We start from the raw sequence: 14,754 nt of genomic DNA, 5'->3' as shown, positions 1-14,754 counted from the left end.
TCTGAGAGAATGTGCATCTGAGCTCAGCATTCCACTTCACCTGATCTTTCAGGCATCCCTGTGTACAGGAATCGTAGCAGACGGGTGGAAACAGGCTAACATAGTTCCAATCTACAAAAGTGGCAGCAGGGAAGACCCCCTCAATTATAGACCTGTATCATTAACAAGTGTAATAGTGAAAGTATTGGAAAAACTAATCAAAACTAAATGGGTAGAACACCTAGAGAGAAATGATATAATATCAGACAGACAGTATGGTTTTCGATCTGGAAGATCCTGTGTATCGAATTTACTCAGTTTCTATGATCGAGCCACAGAGATATTACAGGAAAGAGATGGTTGGGTTGACTGCATCTATCTGGACCTAAAAAAGGCTTTCGACAGAGTTCCACATAAGAGGTTGTTCTGGAAACTGGAAAATATTGGAGGGGTGACAGGTAAGCTTCTATCATGGATGAAAAATTTTCTGACTGATAGAAAAATGAGGGCAGTAATCAGAGGCAATGTATCAGAATGGAGAAATGTCACAAGTGGAGTACCACAGGGTTCAGTTCTTGCACCAGTGATGTTTATTGTGTACATAAATGATCTACCAGTTGGTATACAGAATTATATGAACATGTTTGCTGATGATGCTAAGATAATAGGAAGGATAAGAAATTTAGATGACTGTCATGCCCTTCAAAAAGACCTGGACAAAATAAGTATATGGAGCACCACTTGGCAAATGGAATTTAATGTTAATAAATGTCATGTTATGGAATGTGGAATAGGAGAACATAGACCCCACACAACCTATATATTATGTGAGAAATCTTTAAAGAATTCTGATAAAGAAAGAGATCTAGGAGTGGTTCTAGATAGAAAACTATCACCTGAGGACCACATAAAGAATATTGTGCAAGGAGCCTATGCTATGCTTTCTAACTTCAGAATTGCATTTAAATACATGGATGGCGATATACTAAAGAAATTGTTCATGACTTTTGTTAGGCCAAAGCTAGAATATGCAGCTGTTGTGTGGTGCCCATATCTTAAGAAGCACATCAACAAACTGGAAAAGGTGCAAAGACATGCTACTAAGTGGCTCCCAGAACTGAAGGGCAAGAGCTACGAGGAGAGGTTAGAAGCATTAAATATGCCAAAACTAGAAGACAGAAGAAAAAGAGGTGATATGATCACTACATACAAAATAGTAACAGGAATTGACAAAATCGACAGGGAAGACTTCCTGAGACCTGGAACTTCAAGAACAAGAGGTCATAGATTTAAACTAGCTAAACACAGATGCCGAAGAAATATAAGAAAATTCACCTTCGCAAATAGAGTGGTAGACGGTTGGAACAAGTTAAGTGAGAAGGTGGTGGAGGCCAAGACCGTCAGTAGTTTCAAAGCGTTATATGACAAAGAGTGCTGGGAAGACGGGACACCACGAGCGTAGCTCTCATCCTGTAACTACACTTAGGTAATTACTTAGGTAATTACATCCCCAGGAAGCAGCCCGTAGCAGCTGTCTAACTCCCAAGTACCTATTTACTGCTAGAGGAACAGACGTATTAGGGCGAAAGAGAAACTGCCCATTTGTTTCCGCCTCGAACCGGGAATCGAACCCGGAACCTCAGGACTACGAATCACGAGCGATGTGAAGCTGAAGGTTCTCGGGGGATGTCAAGCTGAAGGTTCTGGGGGATGTCAAGCTGAAGGTTCTGGGGGATGTCAAGCTGAAGGTTCCAGGAGGGGGATGTCAAGCTGAAGGTTCCAGGAGGGGGATGTCAAGCTGAAGGTTCCAGGAGGGGGATGTCAAGCTGAAGGTTCTGGGGGGGATGTCAAGCTGAAGGTTCTGGGGGGTGTCAAGCTGAAGGTTCTGGGGGGTGTCAAGCTGAAGGTTCTGGGGGGTGTCAAGCTGAAGGTTCTGGGGGATGTCAAGCTAAGGTTCTGGGGGGGATGTCAAGCTGAAGGTTCTGGGGGGTGTCAAGCTGAAGGTTCTGGGGGTTGTCAAGCTGAAGGTTCTGGGGGATGTCAAGCTGAAGGTTCCGGGGGGATGTTAAGCTGAAGGTTCCGGGGGAATGTCAAGCTAAAGGTTCCGGGGGGAATGTCAAGCCGAAGGTTGTAAGGGGTTGGCAAGCTAAAATTTCTCGGGATTGGCAAGATAAATGTCCTGGGTTTGTCAAGTTAGTAGTTCAAGGGTTCTAGGCATTATTAAGCTAAAGGGTTTAGTCCCAAGGGGTTACCAAGCTAAACATTCTGGGGGATTGTAAAACTAAATATTCTTGTGGGTCTCAAGCTAAAAGTTTTTGGAGTTGTTAACCTAAATGTTTTCATTTTTTTTAATTATCAGGGGAAAGTGCCATGCCATTATGACTTCATAGAACTTGGAAGGGATAAGGATTTGGGATGGGACGAGGGAAAGAAATGGTGCCCAATCCCTTTGACGGTCGGGGGATTGAACGCTGACCTGCATGAAGCAAGGCCGTAGCTCTACCGTTCAACCCAAGTGGTTGGGTTCCTAAGGGTTTTTAAACTAAATGTTCTGAGGGTTTTCACGGTAAATAATCTAGGGGTTGCCAAGGTAAAGGTTCTTGGGGGTTGTCAAGATCACGGTTATAGGGAATGTCAAACTAAAATTTGTGGGGGTTGTCAAGCTAAAATTGCAGGTTGTTATAAAGATATGATATCTGGCTATTGTCAAGCAAGAGGTTCTGGGGGGTTTGTCAAGCTACATGGGTTCTGAGGGGATTGTCAGGCTACATGGGATCTGGGGGGATTGTCAGGCTACATGGGTTCTGGGGGGATTGTCAGGCTACATGGGTTCTGGGGGGATTGTCAGGCTACATGGGTTCTGGGGGGATTGTCAGGCTACATGGGTTCTGGGGGGGATTGTCAGGCTACATGGGTTCTGGGAGTTTGTCAAGCTACGTGGGTTCTGGGGGTTGTCAAGCTATGTGGGTTCTGCGGGGGATTGTCAGGCTACATGGGTTCTGCGGGGGATTGTCAGGCTACATGGGTTCTGGGGGGGATTGTCAGGCTACATGGGTTCTGGGGGGGATTGTCAGGCTACGTGGGTTCTGAGGGGGTTGTCAGGCTACGTGGGTTCTGGGGGGGTTGTCAGGCTACATGGGTTCTGGGGGGAGGTTGTCAGGCTACATGGGTTCTGGGGGGAGGTTGTCAGGCTACATGGGTTCTGGGGGGGTTGTCAGGCTACATGGGTTCTGGGGGGGGGGGTGTCAGGCTACATGGGTTCTGGGGGGGTTGTCAGGCTACATGGGTTCTGAGGGGGTTGTCAGGCTACATGGGTTCTGAGGGGGTTGTCAGGCTACATGGGTTCTGAGGGGGTTGTCAGGCTACATGAGTTCTGAGGGGGTTGTCAGGCTACATGGGTTCTGAGGGGGTTGTCAGGCTACATGGGTTCTGAGGGGGTTGTCAGGCTACATGGGTTCTGAGGGGGTTGTCAGGCTACATGGGTTCTGAGGGGGTTGTCAGGCTACATGGGTTCTGGGGGGGATTGTCAGGCTACATGGGTTCTGGGAGTTTGTCAAGCTATGTGGGTTCTGCGGGGGATTGTCAGGCTACATGGGTTCTGCGGGGGATTGTCAGGCTACATGGGTTCTGGGGGGGATTGTCAGGCTACATGGGTTCTGGGGGGGATTGTCAGGCTACATGGGTTCTGGGGGGGATTGTCAGGCTACGTGGGTTCTGAGGGGGTTGTCAGGCTACGTGGGTTCTGGGGGGAGGTTGTCAGGCTACATGGGTTCTGGGGGGAGGTTGTCAGGCTACATGGGTTCTGGGGGGGTTGTCAGGCTACATGGGTTCTGGGGGGGGTGTCAGGCTACATGGGTTCTGGGGGGGTTGTCAGGCTACATGGGTTCTGGGGGGGTTGTCAGGCTACATGGGTTCTGAGGGGGTTGTCAGGCTACATGGGTTCTGAGGGGGTTGTCAGGCTACATGGGTTCTGAGGGGGTTGTCAGGCTACATGAGTTCTGAGGGGGTTGTCAGGCTACATGGGTTCTGAGGGGGTTGTCAGGCTACATGGGTTCTGAGGGGGTTGTCAGGCTACATGGGTTCTGAGGGGGTTGTCAGGCTACATGGGTTCTGAGGGGGTTGTCAGGCTACATGGGTTCTGAGGGGGGTTGTCAGGCTACATGGGTTCTGAGGGGGTTGTCAGGCTACATGGGTTCTGAGGGGGTTGTCAGGCTACATGGGTTCTGGGGGGATTGTCAAGCTACATGGGTTCTGGGGGGGATTGTCAGGCTACATGGGTTCTGGGGGGGATTGTCAGGCTACATGGGTTCTGGGAGTTTGTCAAGCTACGTGGGTTCTGGGGGTTGTCAAGCTACGTGGGTTCTGCGGGGGATTGTCAGGCTACGTGGGTTCTGCGGGGGATTGTCAGGCTACGTGGGTTCTGGGGGGGATTGTCAGGCTACATGGGTTCTGGGGGGGATTGTCAGGCTACATGGGTTCTGGGGGGGGATTGTCAGGCTACGTGGGTTCTGAGGGGATTGTCAGGCTACATGGGTTCTGGGGGGGTTTGTCAAGCTACGTGGGTTCTGGGGGTTGTCAAGCTATGTGGGTTCTGCGGGGGATTGTCAGGCTACATGGGTTCTGGGGGGGTTTGTCAAGCTACGTGGGTTCTGGGGGTTGTCAGGCTACGTGGGTTCTGGGGATTGTCAGGCTACGTGGGTTCTGAGGGGGGATTGCCAGGCTACGTGGGTTCTGGGGGAGGACTGTCAAGCAACGTGGGTTCTGGGGGAGGACTGTCAAGCAACGTGGGTTCTGGGGGAGGACTGTCAAGCAACGTGGGTTCTGGGGGGGATTGTCAGGCTACATGGGTTCTGGGGGGGGATTGTCAGGCTACGTGGGTTCTGAGGGGATTGTCAGGCTACATGGGTTCTGGGGGGGTTTGTCAAGCTACGTGGGTTCTGGGGGTTGTCAAGCTATGTGGGTTCTGCGGGGGATTGTCAGGCTACATGGGTTCTGGGGGGGTTTGTCAAGCTACGTGGGTTCTGGGGGTTGTCAGGCTACGTGGGTTCTGGGGATTGTCAGGCTACGTGGGTTCTGAGGGGGGATTGCCAGGCTACGTGGGTTCTGGGGGAGGACTGTCAAGCAACGTGGGTTCTGGGGGAGGACTGTCAAGCAACGTGGGTTCTGGGGGAGGACTGTCAAGCAACGTGGGTTCTGGGGGAGGATTGTCAAGCAACGTGGGTTCTGGGGGAGGACTGTCAAGCAACGTGGGTTCTGGGGGAGGACTGTCAAGCAACGTGGGTTCTGGGGGAGGACTGTCAAGCAACGTGGGTTCTGGGGGAGGATTGTCAAGCAACGTGGGTTCTGGGGGAGGATTGTCAAGCAACGTGGGTTCTGGGGGAGGACTGTCAAGCAACGTGGGTTCTGGGGGAGGACTGTCAAGCAACGTGGGTTCTGGGGGAGGACTGTCAAGCAACGTGGGTTCTGGGGGAGGACTGTCAAGCAACGTGGGTTCTGGGGGAGGACTGTCAAGCAACGTGGGTTCTGGGGGAGGATTGTCAAGCAACGTGGGTTCTGGGGGAGGACTGTCAAGCAACGTGGGTTCTGGGGGAGGATTGTCAAGCAACGTGGGTTCTGGGGGAGGACTGTCAAGCAACGTGGGTTCTGGGGGAGGACTGTCAAGCAACGTGGGTTCTGGGGGAGGATTGTCAAGCAACGTGAGTTCTGGGGGAGGACTGTCAAGCAACGTGGGTTCTGGGGGAGGATTGTCAAGCAACGTGGGTTCTGGGGGAGGACTGTCAAGCAACGTGGGTTCTGGGGGAGGATTGTCAAGCAACGTGGGTTCTGGGGGAGGACTGTCAAGCAACGTGGGTTCTGGGGGAGGATTGTCAAGCAACGTGGGTTCTGGGGGAGGACTGTCAAGCAACGTGGGTTCTGGGGGAGGACTGTCAAGCAACGTGGGTCCTGGGGGAGGACTGTCAAGCAACGTGGGTCCTGGGGGAGGACTGTCAAGCAACGTGGGTCCTGGGGGAGGACTGTCAAGCAACGTGGGTCCTGGGGGAGGACTGTCAAGCAACGTGGGTCCTGGGGGAGGACTGTCAAGCAACGTGGGTCCTGGGGGAGGACTGTCAAGCAACGTGGGTCCTGGGGGAGGACTGTCAAGGCTATACATTCCGGTGGTTGTGTCAAGAGTTGGGCGAGAAGTACTCACAGCATCGAGTTCAATATCGGGGTTGTACTCGGCGGGCAGGCACTGCAGGGACTGGCACTGGGCCCACGCGCGTGCACTGTGCCACACCACCAGGAGCAGGAGCTGCGAGTGGCACCACATGTTGCTCCCTCGCACTCACAGGCAGTAGTGTCGGACTTCCTCCTGCATGAGTGACCTTGAAGGGAAGTGTGTGCGCGATACGGGATGTGATGGAGAGGGGGACACTCGTCCCTCGTGTTGACTCATGGGTCATGTGATTTGGCGGTGATTCGCGCCCGTGTGTCCTAACACCTAAGCTAACCCCGCAGCTTCAGCAGTGTGTACTGCACTCTGCGGCACTGCGTCAGGAGGAACTCCTGCTTGACGCAAACCAGCACTAGCACATACACAGCGCTGTGTCACAGCACTAGAGGACACAGCTCCCTGCGGCAACAGCGGGAGTCGCCGAGGTCACGGCCAAAGACCAGCATTCGGACACTTTGTTTACAATCACCCACCCACGCCACCACGACCATAACAACAACAACACGACGGTGGTCGTATCCGATCCTCAACCGACAACAACATAACAACTGACGCATTCATTACCCACGACGCATTGCTCGGATTCCTGGTTCAGCTTTGATGACAAGCGGACGTCTGGACACCACCTCCGCCTGAAAGCCGTCGGATCACGTTCCGTTCGCGATTTTGGATCATGATACTGCCGTTTGGCTTTCCTATTCATCGTCCGGATTGTTAGGACGCTTGGCGCGCACATAGTCTTGGGTAATAGGATAGTGATAGATTTTTAACGTTTTCGGGCTGGTTCTTCGGGCGGGGTTCAAGTTAAAGTATGTTTATTGAGACAAGAATCTTCGGGCAGGGTGACGGTGTCCGGCTCCGGCTTGGCTGAGAGGTGCCGGAAGTTGGGCTCCTGGTGTGTCCTCTGACGTGGTGGGCTCTGTCATCCGGGAGGCACTGCATTTTTTTTTATAAACATTTAGATACATCTGCATTTGTGCAGCTACCCTAGGCTATATGAAAGGGGAGTAGTGTGTTAAAAAGCTAGCTAGGTGGTACTAAAAATCTCCATCACACAGGATGATTAGTCATACAGAGGCATGTGATAAGTAGTCTACACTAGCAGACTCTGGGTACATTAAGAGGATATCATGAACACAAGTCACTGGATGACTTTGGAGTTTTAGTTGAGTCGCGTTTTTGGTTTTGCTACCCGTGTTCTCTGTACTTACCTAGTTGTGCTGGCGGAGGTTGAGCTCTGGCTCTTTGGGCCAGCCTCTCGACTGTCAATCAACTGATGTACAGGTTCCTGAGCCTATTGGGCTCTATCAAATCTACATTTGAAACTGTGTGTGGAGTCAGCCTCCACCACATAACTACTTAAAGCATTCCATTTGTTAATTAACTACTCTGACACTGAAAAAATTATTTCTAATGTCTGTGGCTCATTTAGGTACCAAATTTCCACCTGTGCCCTCTTGTTCGTTTCCCGTCCGTGCTAAAGAGTTTGTCTTTGTCCACCCTTTCAGTTCCCCTGAGAATTTTGTAGGTGGTTATCATGTCTCCCCTTACTCTTCGGTTTTCCAGGAACGTGAGGTTCAGCTCCTTTAGCCTTTCCTCGTAGCTCATATCTCTTAGTTTCGGGACGAGTCTGGTGGCATACCTATGAATCTTCTCTTAACTTTTTGTGTTTAACTAGGTATGGACTCCAGGCTGGAGCTGCATATTCCAGGATTGGTCTGACATAAGGGTGGTATACAGGATCCTGAACGATTCCTTACACAAGTTTCTAAAGGAAGTTCTTATGTTGGCCAACCTAGCATATGCCGCTGATATCCTTTTGACGTGGGCCCCTGAGGACAGGTTCGGTGTGATATCAACCCCCAGATCTTTCTCTCTATTTGACTCTTGCAGGATTTCACCTTCCGGATGGTACCTTCTGCTCCCTTCGCCTAATTTCATTACTTTACACTTTCCTGAGTTGAACTTTAGTAGCCGTACTCTAGACCATTCCTCCAGTTTATCCAGGTAGTCCTGTTGTCTCTGTCTATCTTCATCTGTCTTCATTCTTCACAGAATTTTTGCATTATCAGTAAACACTGAGAGGAATGATCTACCCTCTGGAAGATCGCTTACATATATTAGAAACAGGATGGTACCGAGCCCTGTGGGACTCCGCTGGTGACATCTCGCTGCTCTAATGCCCCCCCCCCCTCTCACAGTTATTCGTTGTTTCCTGTTGCTTAGATACGCCCTTATCCACTGGAGCACCTTCCTTTTTACTCCTGCCCGTTGCTCCAACTTTTGTAACAGCCTTTTATGGGGTACTGTGTCAAGTACCCCATATCCCCATGAACTCTGTATGGGGTTCGGCCGGTGCTAGTCACCCTGAGGGACTCCCAATAATCTGCCCATCTGTGCGTTTATTGGCAGCGAGGCAGATTAGTTTCCGCTCATAAGCTACATTCATTTCGCCATTCGGCTTCGCGATTAACCCTTCACGGGTACGCCGGGACGCATCCGATCCCATGAGCGTCGTCGCCCCTATATCAACAAGGTATTTCCCACAACCTGATTTGCCTGAGGGCCACTAACCCAAGTGGTCTCTGCAAGGACAAGAAGCCGACAGCTTGTTGAAGGGTCCCGCCATTTGCCTTGATCCTTTCCAGGTATATTTTGAAATTCGGCACAGTTTTGGCAGTTACGGCTTCGGCGGATAGGCAGTTCCATGGGTGAATAACCCTGTGGGTGAAAAAGCATTTCCTGTTCTCAGTCCTACATTATGGCTTGATGAGCTTGAAACCGTTGTTCCTTGCTTGTGTTACATCTGACCTGAAGAAAATATCCGGATCAACATCCTCTAACTTGTTCAGTATTTTAAGTTCGATGAGATCAGCCCTGCCATGCCTGGTTTGGTGTGTTAGCCCTGTGGCCCTTCAACCGTTCCTGATACTGGAGACGACTTAGCTCTGGAAGGACTTTTGTTGCCCGGTGTTGCACCTTCTCCAGCTATGTTCTTCTGAAAATGAGGTCTCCATGTTTGCATACAGTAATCTAAGTAATCTAATCTAAGCACCAGAGGTTTGTACAGTTGAACCATTACCTTCTTTTCCTTATAGTCAAAAGTACGCTTGATTATCCCAAGAGTTTGGTTAGCTTTTCTGATTGCTGCACCCACCTGTTGTTCAACTGTTGAGTGTTGGATCTTGACTCCAAGGTCCCTTTCTTCATCAATCTGCTGTAATGTAATGCTATTTGGTAGTCGTGGCATGGGTTGTTATGCCGCACACGCAAGGTCTTGCATTTGTCGATATTAAAAATCTTTCGCCAGTCTTCTGACCATTTGTGGAGTTCATGTAGATCTCTTTGTAAGGCTTTGTAACGGTTCTATTGTTACGTAAAGTATGGTTACAAATAAACACAGACACTAAGATACTATATATATATTTGGTCGAATATACAGAAGTACACAGGTGATACTTTGGTGTGAGTTGAGCGCACTGAGCGTCGGTACAGTATCTCGCAAGTGTCTGCTCTAGACCACACTTGAAAGTAGACTAGTTAATGTTTGCTATTCTGCTGCTTATATGCTCGGGCAACACCTCACCGTGTTGCCCGGGCAACGCCTCACCTCATTCATCTCCAAAGGTTGACAGGAATATTAACAATGCATTTGGAGCGAGTATATTATTGGGATAATCTACTCGCTACAGCTTCAATATCGTTATCATTTCCAACTTTACCATAAATCTTTGTGTCATCTGCAAATTTGATGATGTGGTTTGTAATATTCTTTTCTATGTCATTGATGTATATGACAAAAAGGGTAGGTCCCAAAATGGACCCTTGAGGCACCCCACTTAACGCATTTCTCTATTGATTCGTTTCCATTTAGTACGACCCATTGTTTTCTTTCCTTCAACCATTGTTTTATTAATTTAAATATTTTACCATTTATTCCATGGGCCTCTAATTTCCTTGCCAATCTTTCATGTGGTTTCTTATCAAAAGCTTTAGCAAAGTCCACGTGGACTATATCCACCGGAAGGCCTTTGAGTAGCTGGTTACCTTTCCCACAAATGTGAGCAAATTTGTAAAGCAGGATCTGTTTTTAACAATTGTGTCGATTATACAAGGTTGTTCACTGAAAGATGGTGAATGATCCCCCTCCCTGAGGATGCTCTCAGAGCTTGCAGATGTGTGATGTCAGGCTGGTCGACCTGTAGTTTTCTGCTGGGCTCACTCGGCCTCTTGGCTCATATGGAGCTTCCGCGCTGTCGGCCCCCGCCTCGAGCTTCCGTGCTGTCGGCCCCCGCCTCGAGCTTCCGCGCTGTCGGCCCCCGCCTCGAGCCTCCGCGCTGTCGGCCCCCGCCTCGAGCTTCCACGCTGTCGGCCCCAGCCTCGAGCTTTCGCGCTGTTGGCCCCAGCCTCGAGCTTCCGTGCTATCGGCCCCAGCCTCGCGCTTCCGTGCTGTCGGCCCCCGCCTCGAGCTTCCGCGCTGTCGGCCCCCGCCTCGAGCTTCCGTGCTGTCGGCCCCAGCCTCGCGCTTCCGTGCTGTCGGCCCCCGCCTCGAGCTTCCGCGCTGTCGGCCCCAGCCTCGCGCTTCCGTGCTGTCGGCCCCCGCCTCGAGCTTCCGTGCTGTCGGCCCCCCGCCTCGAGCTTCCGTGCTGTCGGCCCCAGCCTCGAGCTTCCGTGCTGTCGGCCCCAGCCTCGAGCTTCCGTGCTGTCGGCCCCAGCCTCGCGCTTCCGCGCTGTCGGCCCCAGCCTCGCGGTTCCGCGCTGTCGGCCCCAGCCTCGCGCTTCCGCGCTGTCGGCCCCCGCCTCGAGCTTCCGCGCTGTCGGCCCCCGCCTCGAGCTTCCGCGCTGTCGGCCCCCGCCTCGCGCTTCCGCGCTGTCGGCCCCCGCCTCGCGCTTCCGCGCTGTCGGCCCCCGCCTCGCGCTTCCGCGCTGTCGGCCCCCGCCTCGCGCTTCCGCGCTGTCGGCCCCCGCCTCGCGCTTCCGCGCTGTCGGCCCCCGCCTCGCGCTTCCGCGCTGTCGGCCCCCGCCTCGCGCTTCCGCGCTGTCGGCCCCAGCCTCGAGCTTCCGCGCTGTCGGTCCCCGCCTCGAGCTTCCGCGCTGTCGGCCCCCGCCTCGCGCTTCCCCGCTGTCGGCCCCCGCCTCGAGCTGCTCTGCTCCAGGCTTCGTCTTAACTTCTACAACACTGCCAACAACAGACTGCTGTAACCTGATAAATGAATCTTTTTATCATTCATTATAGCTTAGTTGGACCCTTCCATAGATGAGACTAACAGTCCTAGCTTTGTTATGGTTTTACCTCTTGTATAGTAGTAGAACGATTTTGGATCTTTGTTTTGGGCAATTTTTCTAACGTAGTTTCTTTTGGCTGATCTGATGTCCTGAGTGGCCGAGTTTATAGTGCCCTTTTGTATCACTCGTAATCATTGACATCCATCGTGGATTTATACGTTATGTAAAGGTTACTAATGCTTCTTTTACGACCCGAGTCGTCCATCGAGTTCCTTTTCTTGTATTTCTTCTTTTTGAATATTTTTGAGCGAGTTCCGTGACGACCTTATTGAAATGTTGCCATGATGCTTCCATGCCATGTTGGCTCATCAGCTCCTTCCAGGAGATGATTTGCAGTTTGGTGGTCTTGAGGCACTACCACACTGTGGTAGTGCCTCAGGACGACCACCACACACTGTGGTAGTGCCTCAGGACGACCACCACACACTGTGGTAATGCCTCAGGACGACCACCACACACTGTGGTAGTGCCTCAGGACGACCACCACACACTGTGGTAATGCCTCAGGACGACCACCACACACACTGGTAATGCCTCAGGACGACCACCACGCACTGTGGTGATGCCTCAGGACGACCACCACACACTGTGGTAATGCCTCAGGACGACCACCACACACTGTGGTAGTGCCTCAGGACGACCACCACACACTGTGGTAGTGCCTCAGGACGACCACCACACACTGTGGTAATGCCTCAGGACGACCACCACACACTGTGGTAGTGCCTCAGGACGACCACCACACACGGTGGTAATGCCTCAGGACGACCACCACACACTGTGGTAGTGCCTCAGGACGACCACCACACACTGTGGTGGTCGTGGTCCCGAGGCACTGCCACGGTGCATGGTGGCTCCTAACCAAACTTTTGGGATAATCAAGCGTACTTTTGATTATAAGGAATAGAAGGTAATGTTTCAACTGTATAAACCTCTGGTACTCAGATTACTGTGAGTAGATTAGATTACTGTATCCAAACATGGAGACCTCATCTTCAGTAGACCATAGCTGCTCTGGAGAAGGTGCAACACCGGGCAACAAAAGTTATTCCAGAGTTAAGTCACTTCCAGTATCAGGAACGGTTGAGGGCCACAGGGCTAACACACCAAACAAGGCATGATAGGGCAGATCTCATTGAAACTTTTAAAATACTGAACAAGTTTTCCGGATCAACATCCTCTATTTTCTTCAGGTCAGATGTAACACAAACAAGGAGCAACGGTTTTAAGCTCAACAAATCACAATGTAGGACTGAGAACAGGAAATGCTTTTTCACCCACAGGGGTATTAACCCATGGAACAGCCTACCTGCAGAAACCGTAACTGCCAAAACTGTGCCGAATTTCAAAGTATACCTGGAAAAGATCATCAAGGCAAATGGGGGGGGGGGGGGGGGTGGGGGGACCGTCGACAAGCCGCCAGCTTCCTGTCCTCATCGAGGCCACTAGGATTTGTAGCCCTCAGGAAGGGGTCACAGCCGCCATCCTCGTCAACGTGGTCAGTGTCTCCAGCTCTTGCCTCCACAATGTGGGTAACATTACGTTAACTGTTACTTGTTATTATATTACTCTAAGTTTAAGACAAGGCTTAGCAAGGTTTTATGAAGCATTGCAAAGATTAACATAGTTTGGCAAGGCTTGACAAATCATCGTGGCAAGGCTTGACAAATCATCGTGGCAAGGCTTGACAAATCATCGTGGCAAGGCTTAGCCAAATTGCAGAACATCTCAAATGTCCAACTCATACCAATACCAAGAACTAAATGAATGACAATAACATGATGTTTAATGAGGATAAATTCCAGTTACTGTGATATGAACACAATAAACATTAAAACAGAAACCACATATAAAACAGTCCAACCACACTGTTGAAAGAACAAGCAATGTAAAAGATTTAAGAGTAATCATGTCAGAAGACTTTTTAAAGAACAAAACATTCTTTCACGACTGCAAGAATAAGGACAGTTTGGATAACAAGAACCTTCCAAATGAGAGATGTCACACCAATGATACATTTCAAGATATTCTAGTAAAGTGGAATATTGTTGCACACTAACAGCTCCATTCAAAGCCAGAGAAATTGCTACTCTCGAGTGTGAATACAAAGATTTTTTGCAGCTTGAATCCATTCAAACATCTAAATTATTGGGAGTGCTTAAAATGTTTAAATCTATACTCCCTAAAGTGCAGGTGGGAGAGTCGCATAATAATATACATGGAAAATAATAGGAGGACATGTTCCAATTCTGCACACAGATATAACATCACGTGAGACTAGAAGGAATGGCAGGAAGTACTAATTAGCAACATTGAAAAGCAGAGGTGCAATAGGCATGCTGAGAGTACTTGATCAACATCAAAGGCCCAAGACTTGTCTTCATCACTTTCCCTACACATAAGGGGCATACTTAGCGGACCTCTCATAGCTTTCAAAAGAGAACTCGAGAAGCACCTTCAAAGGAGACCTGATCAACCAGGCTGCGAGCAGCAGCATTGAACAGCCTGGTTGATCAGACCAACACCTAGGAAGCCTAGTTAGCTATCAGGCCACGGGGAACATTGATCCTCAGTCAACAGTAACCAGTGCTGAGGTGAACACTCAAACACACCAGAAAAGGAAAGTTCTGGCTGTGCAAGGGAATCATTAGTTTGTGCATGGGGAAGAGAACCCCTATGTACATGGTGCTTGAAACGCCCAAAGAGCCAAGCCCATAAAAGTCAGAATCAAAACACAAGAAACTGCACTAAATTGGGAAACAATACAATAAAGCAAATAGACCCCACATGACAACAAATCCAAGGATGGCTGGTACTTAGCTTGAAGCTTTGGGGCTTGCCCACGAGCTGGCATGACCAGAATCACACTACAAGTTGGGGTGGTGACACAGTCACGAACAAAATTGACTTGGAGCCAGCTAAGAGCCAGGGCATGCTGCCTGGTAGGGGTCCAGGTAAGGTAAATACACAGGTTAAGTAAATATACCATATTTCTTCATTACTTACGTAATGCTAGGAGGATTTGGGTAGATTTGGGTAATTCTATGGACCGCCTGGTAGTGGTAATCAGTTTGAACTTGAGTGATCCCTTGTTCTATGCGACTCGTTTGCAGTAGTTATTTGGCGTTTTTTTGAGGTTTTGTTTTCTGTGAACCCTCCAGTTGTCTGTAAAGCTGCTCTGACTTTCTGGATTTTTTTCTGATAAGGTGGAAGATTGTTGCTTGCACCTCATATGAGGGGGGTCAGGTTGTGGTGCTGGTCCCTAGTAAGCTAAA

General features: G+C 50.3%; 1 protein-coding gene and 1 long non-coding RNA gene across 4 annotated transcripts in view; one reads left to right on the top strand and one right to left on the bottom strand.

The window, feature by feature from the left end:
- Window positions 1–6,451, bottom strand: part of LOC123772867 (gastric triacylglycerol lipase) — a 44,592-nt gene extending 38,141 nt beyond the window's left edge. Inside the window, exon 1 of one of the 2 annotated variants that reach the window (XM_069323325.1) lies at window positions 6,170–6,451. In XM_069323325.1, the coding sequence (XP_069179426.1) occupies window positions 6,170–6,289 (120 nt within the window). In that variant the 5' untranslated portion in view covers window positions 6,290–6,451. The remainder of the gene's footprint in view (window positions 1–6,169) is intronic. The other variant, XM_045766229.2, reaches the window with a different exon arrangement.
- Window positions 1–14,754, top strand: part of LOC138363871 (uncharacterized) — a 47,881-nt gene that overhangs the window by 21,911 nt on the left and 11,216 nt on the right. The gene's annotated exons all lie outside the window — the stretch shown is intronic.

This window comes from Procambarus clarkii, chromosome 12 (genome assembly GCF_040958095.1).
Source record: "Procambarus clarkii isolate CNS0578487 chromosome 12, FALCON_Pclarkii_2.0, whole genome shotgun sequence".
Lineage (NCBI taxonomy): Eukaryota > Metazoa > Arthropoda > Malacostraca > Decapoda > Cambaridae > Procambarus > Procambarus clarkii.
The sequence above is the reverse complement of the archived record's forward strand: the minus strand, read 5'-3'. Positions and strand labels throughout refer to the sequence as shown.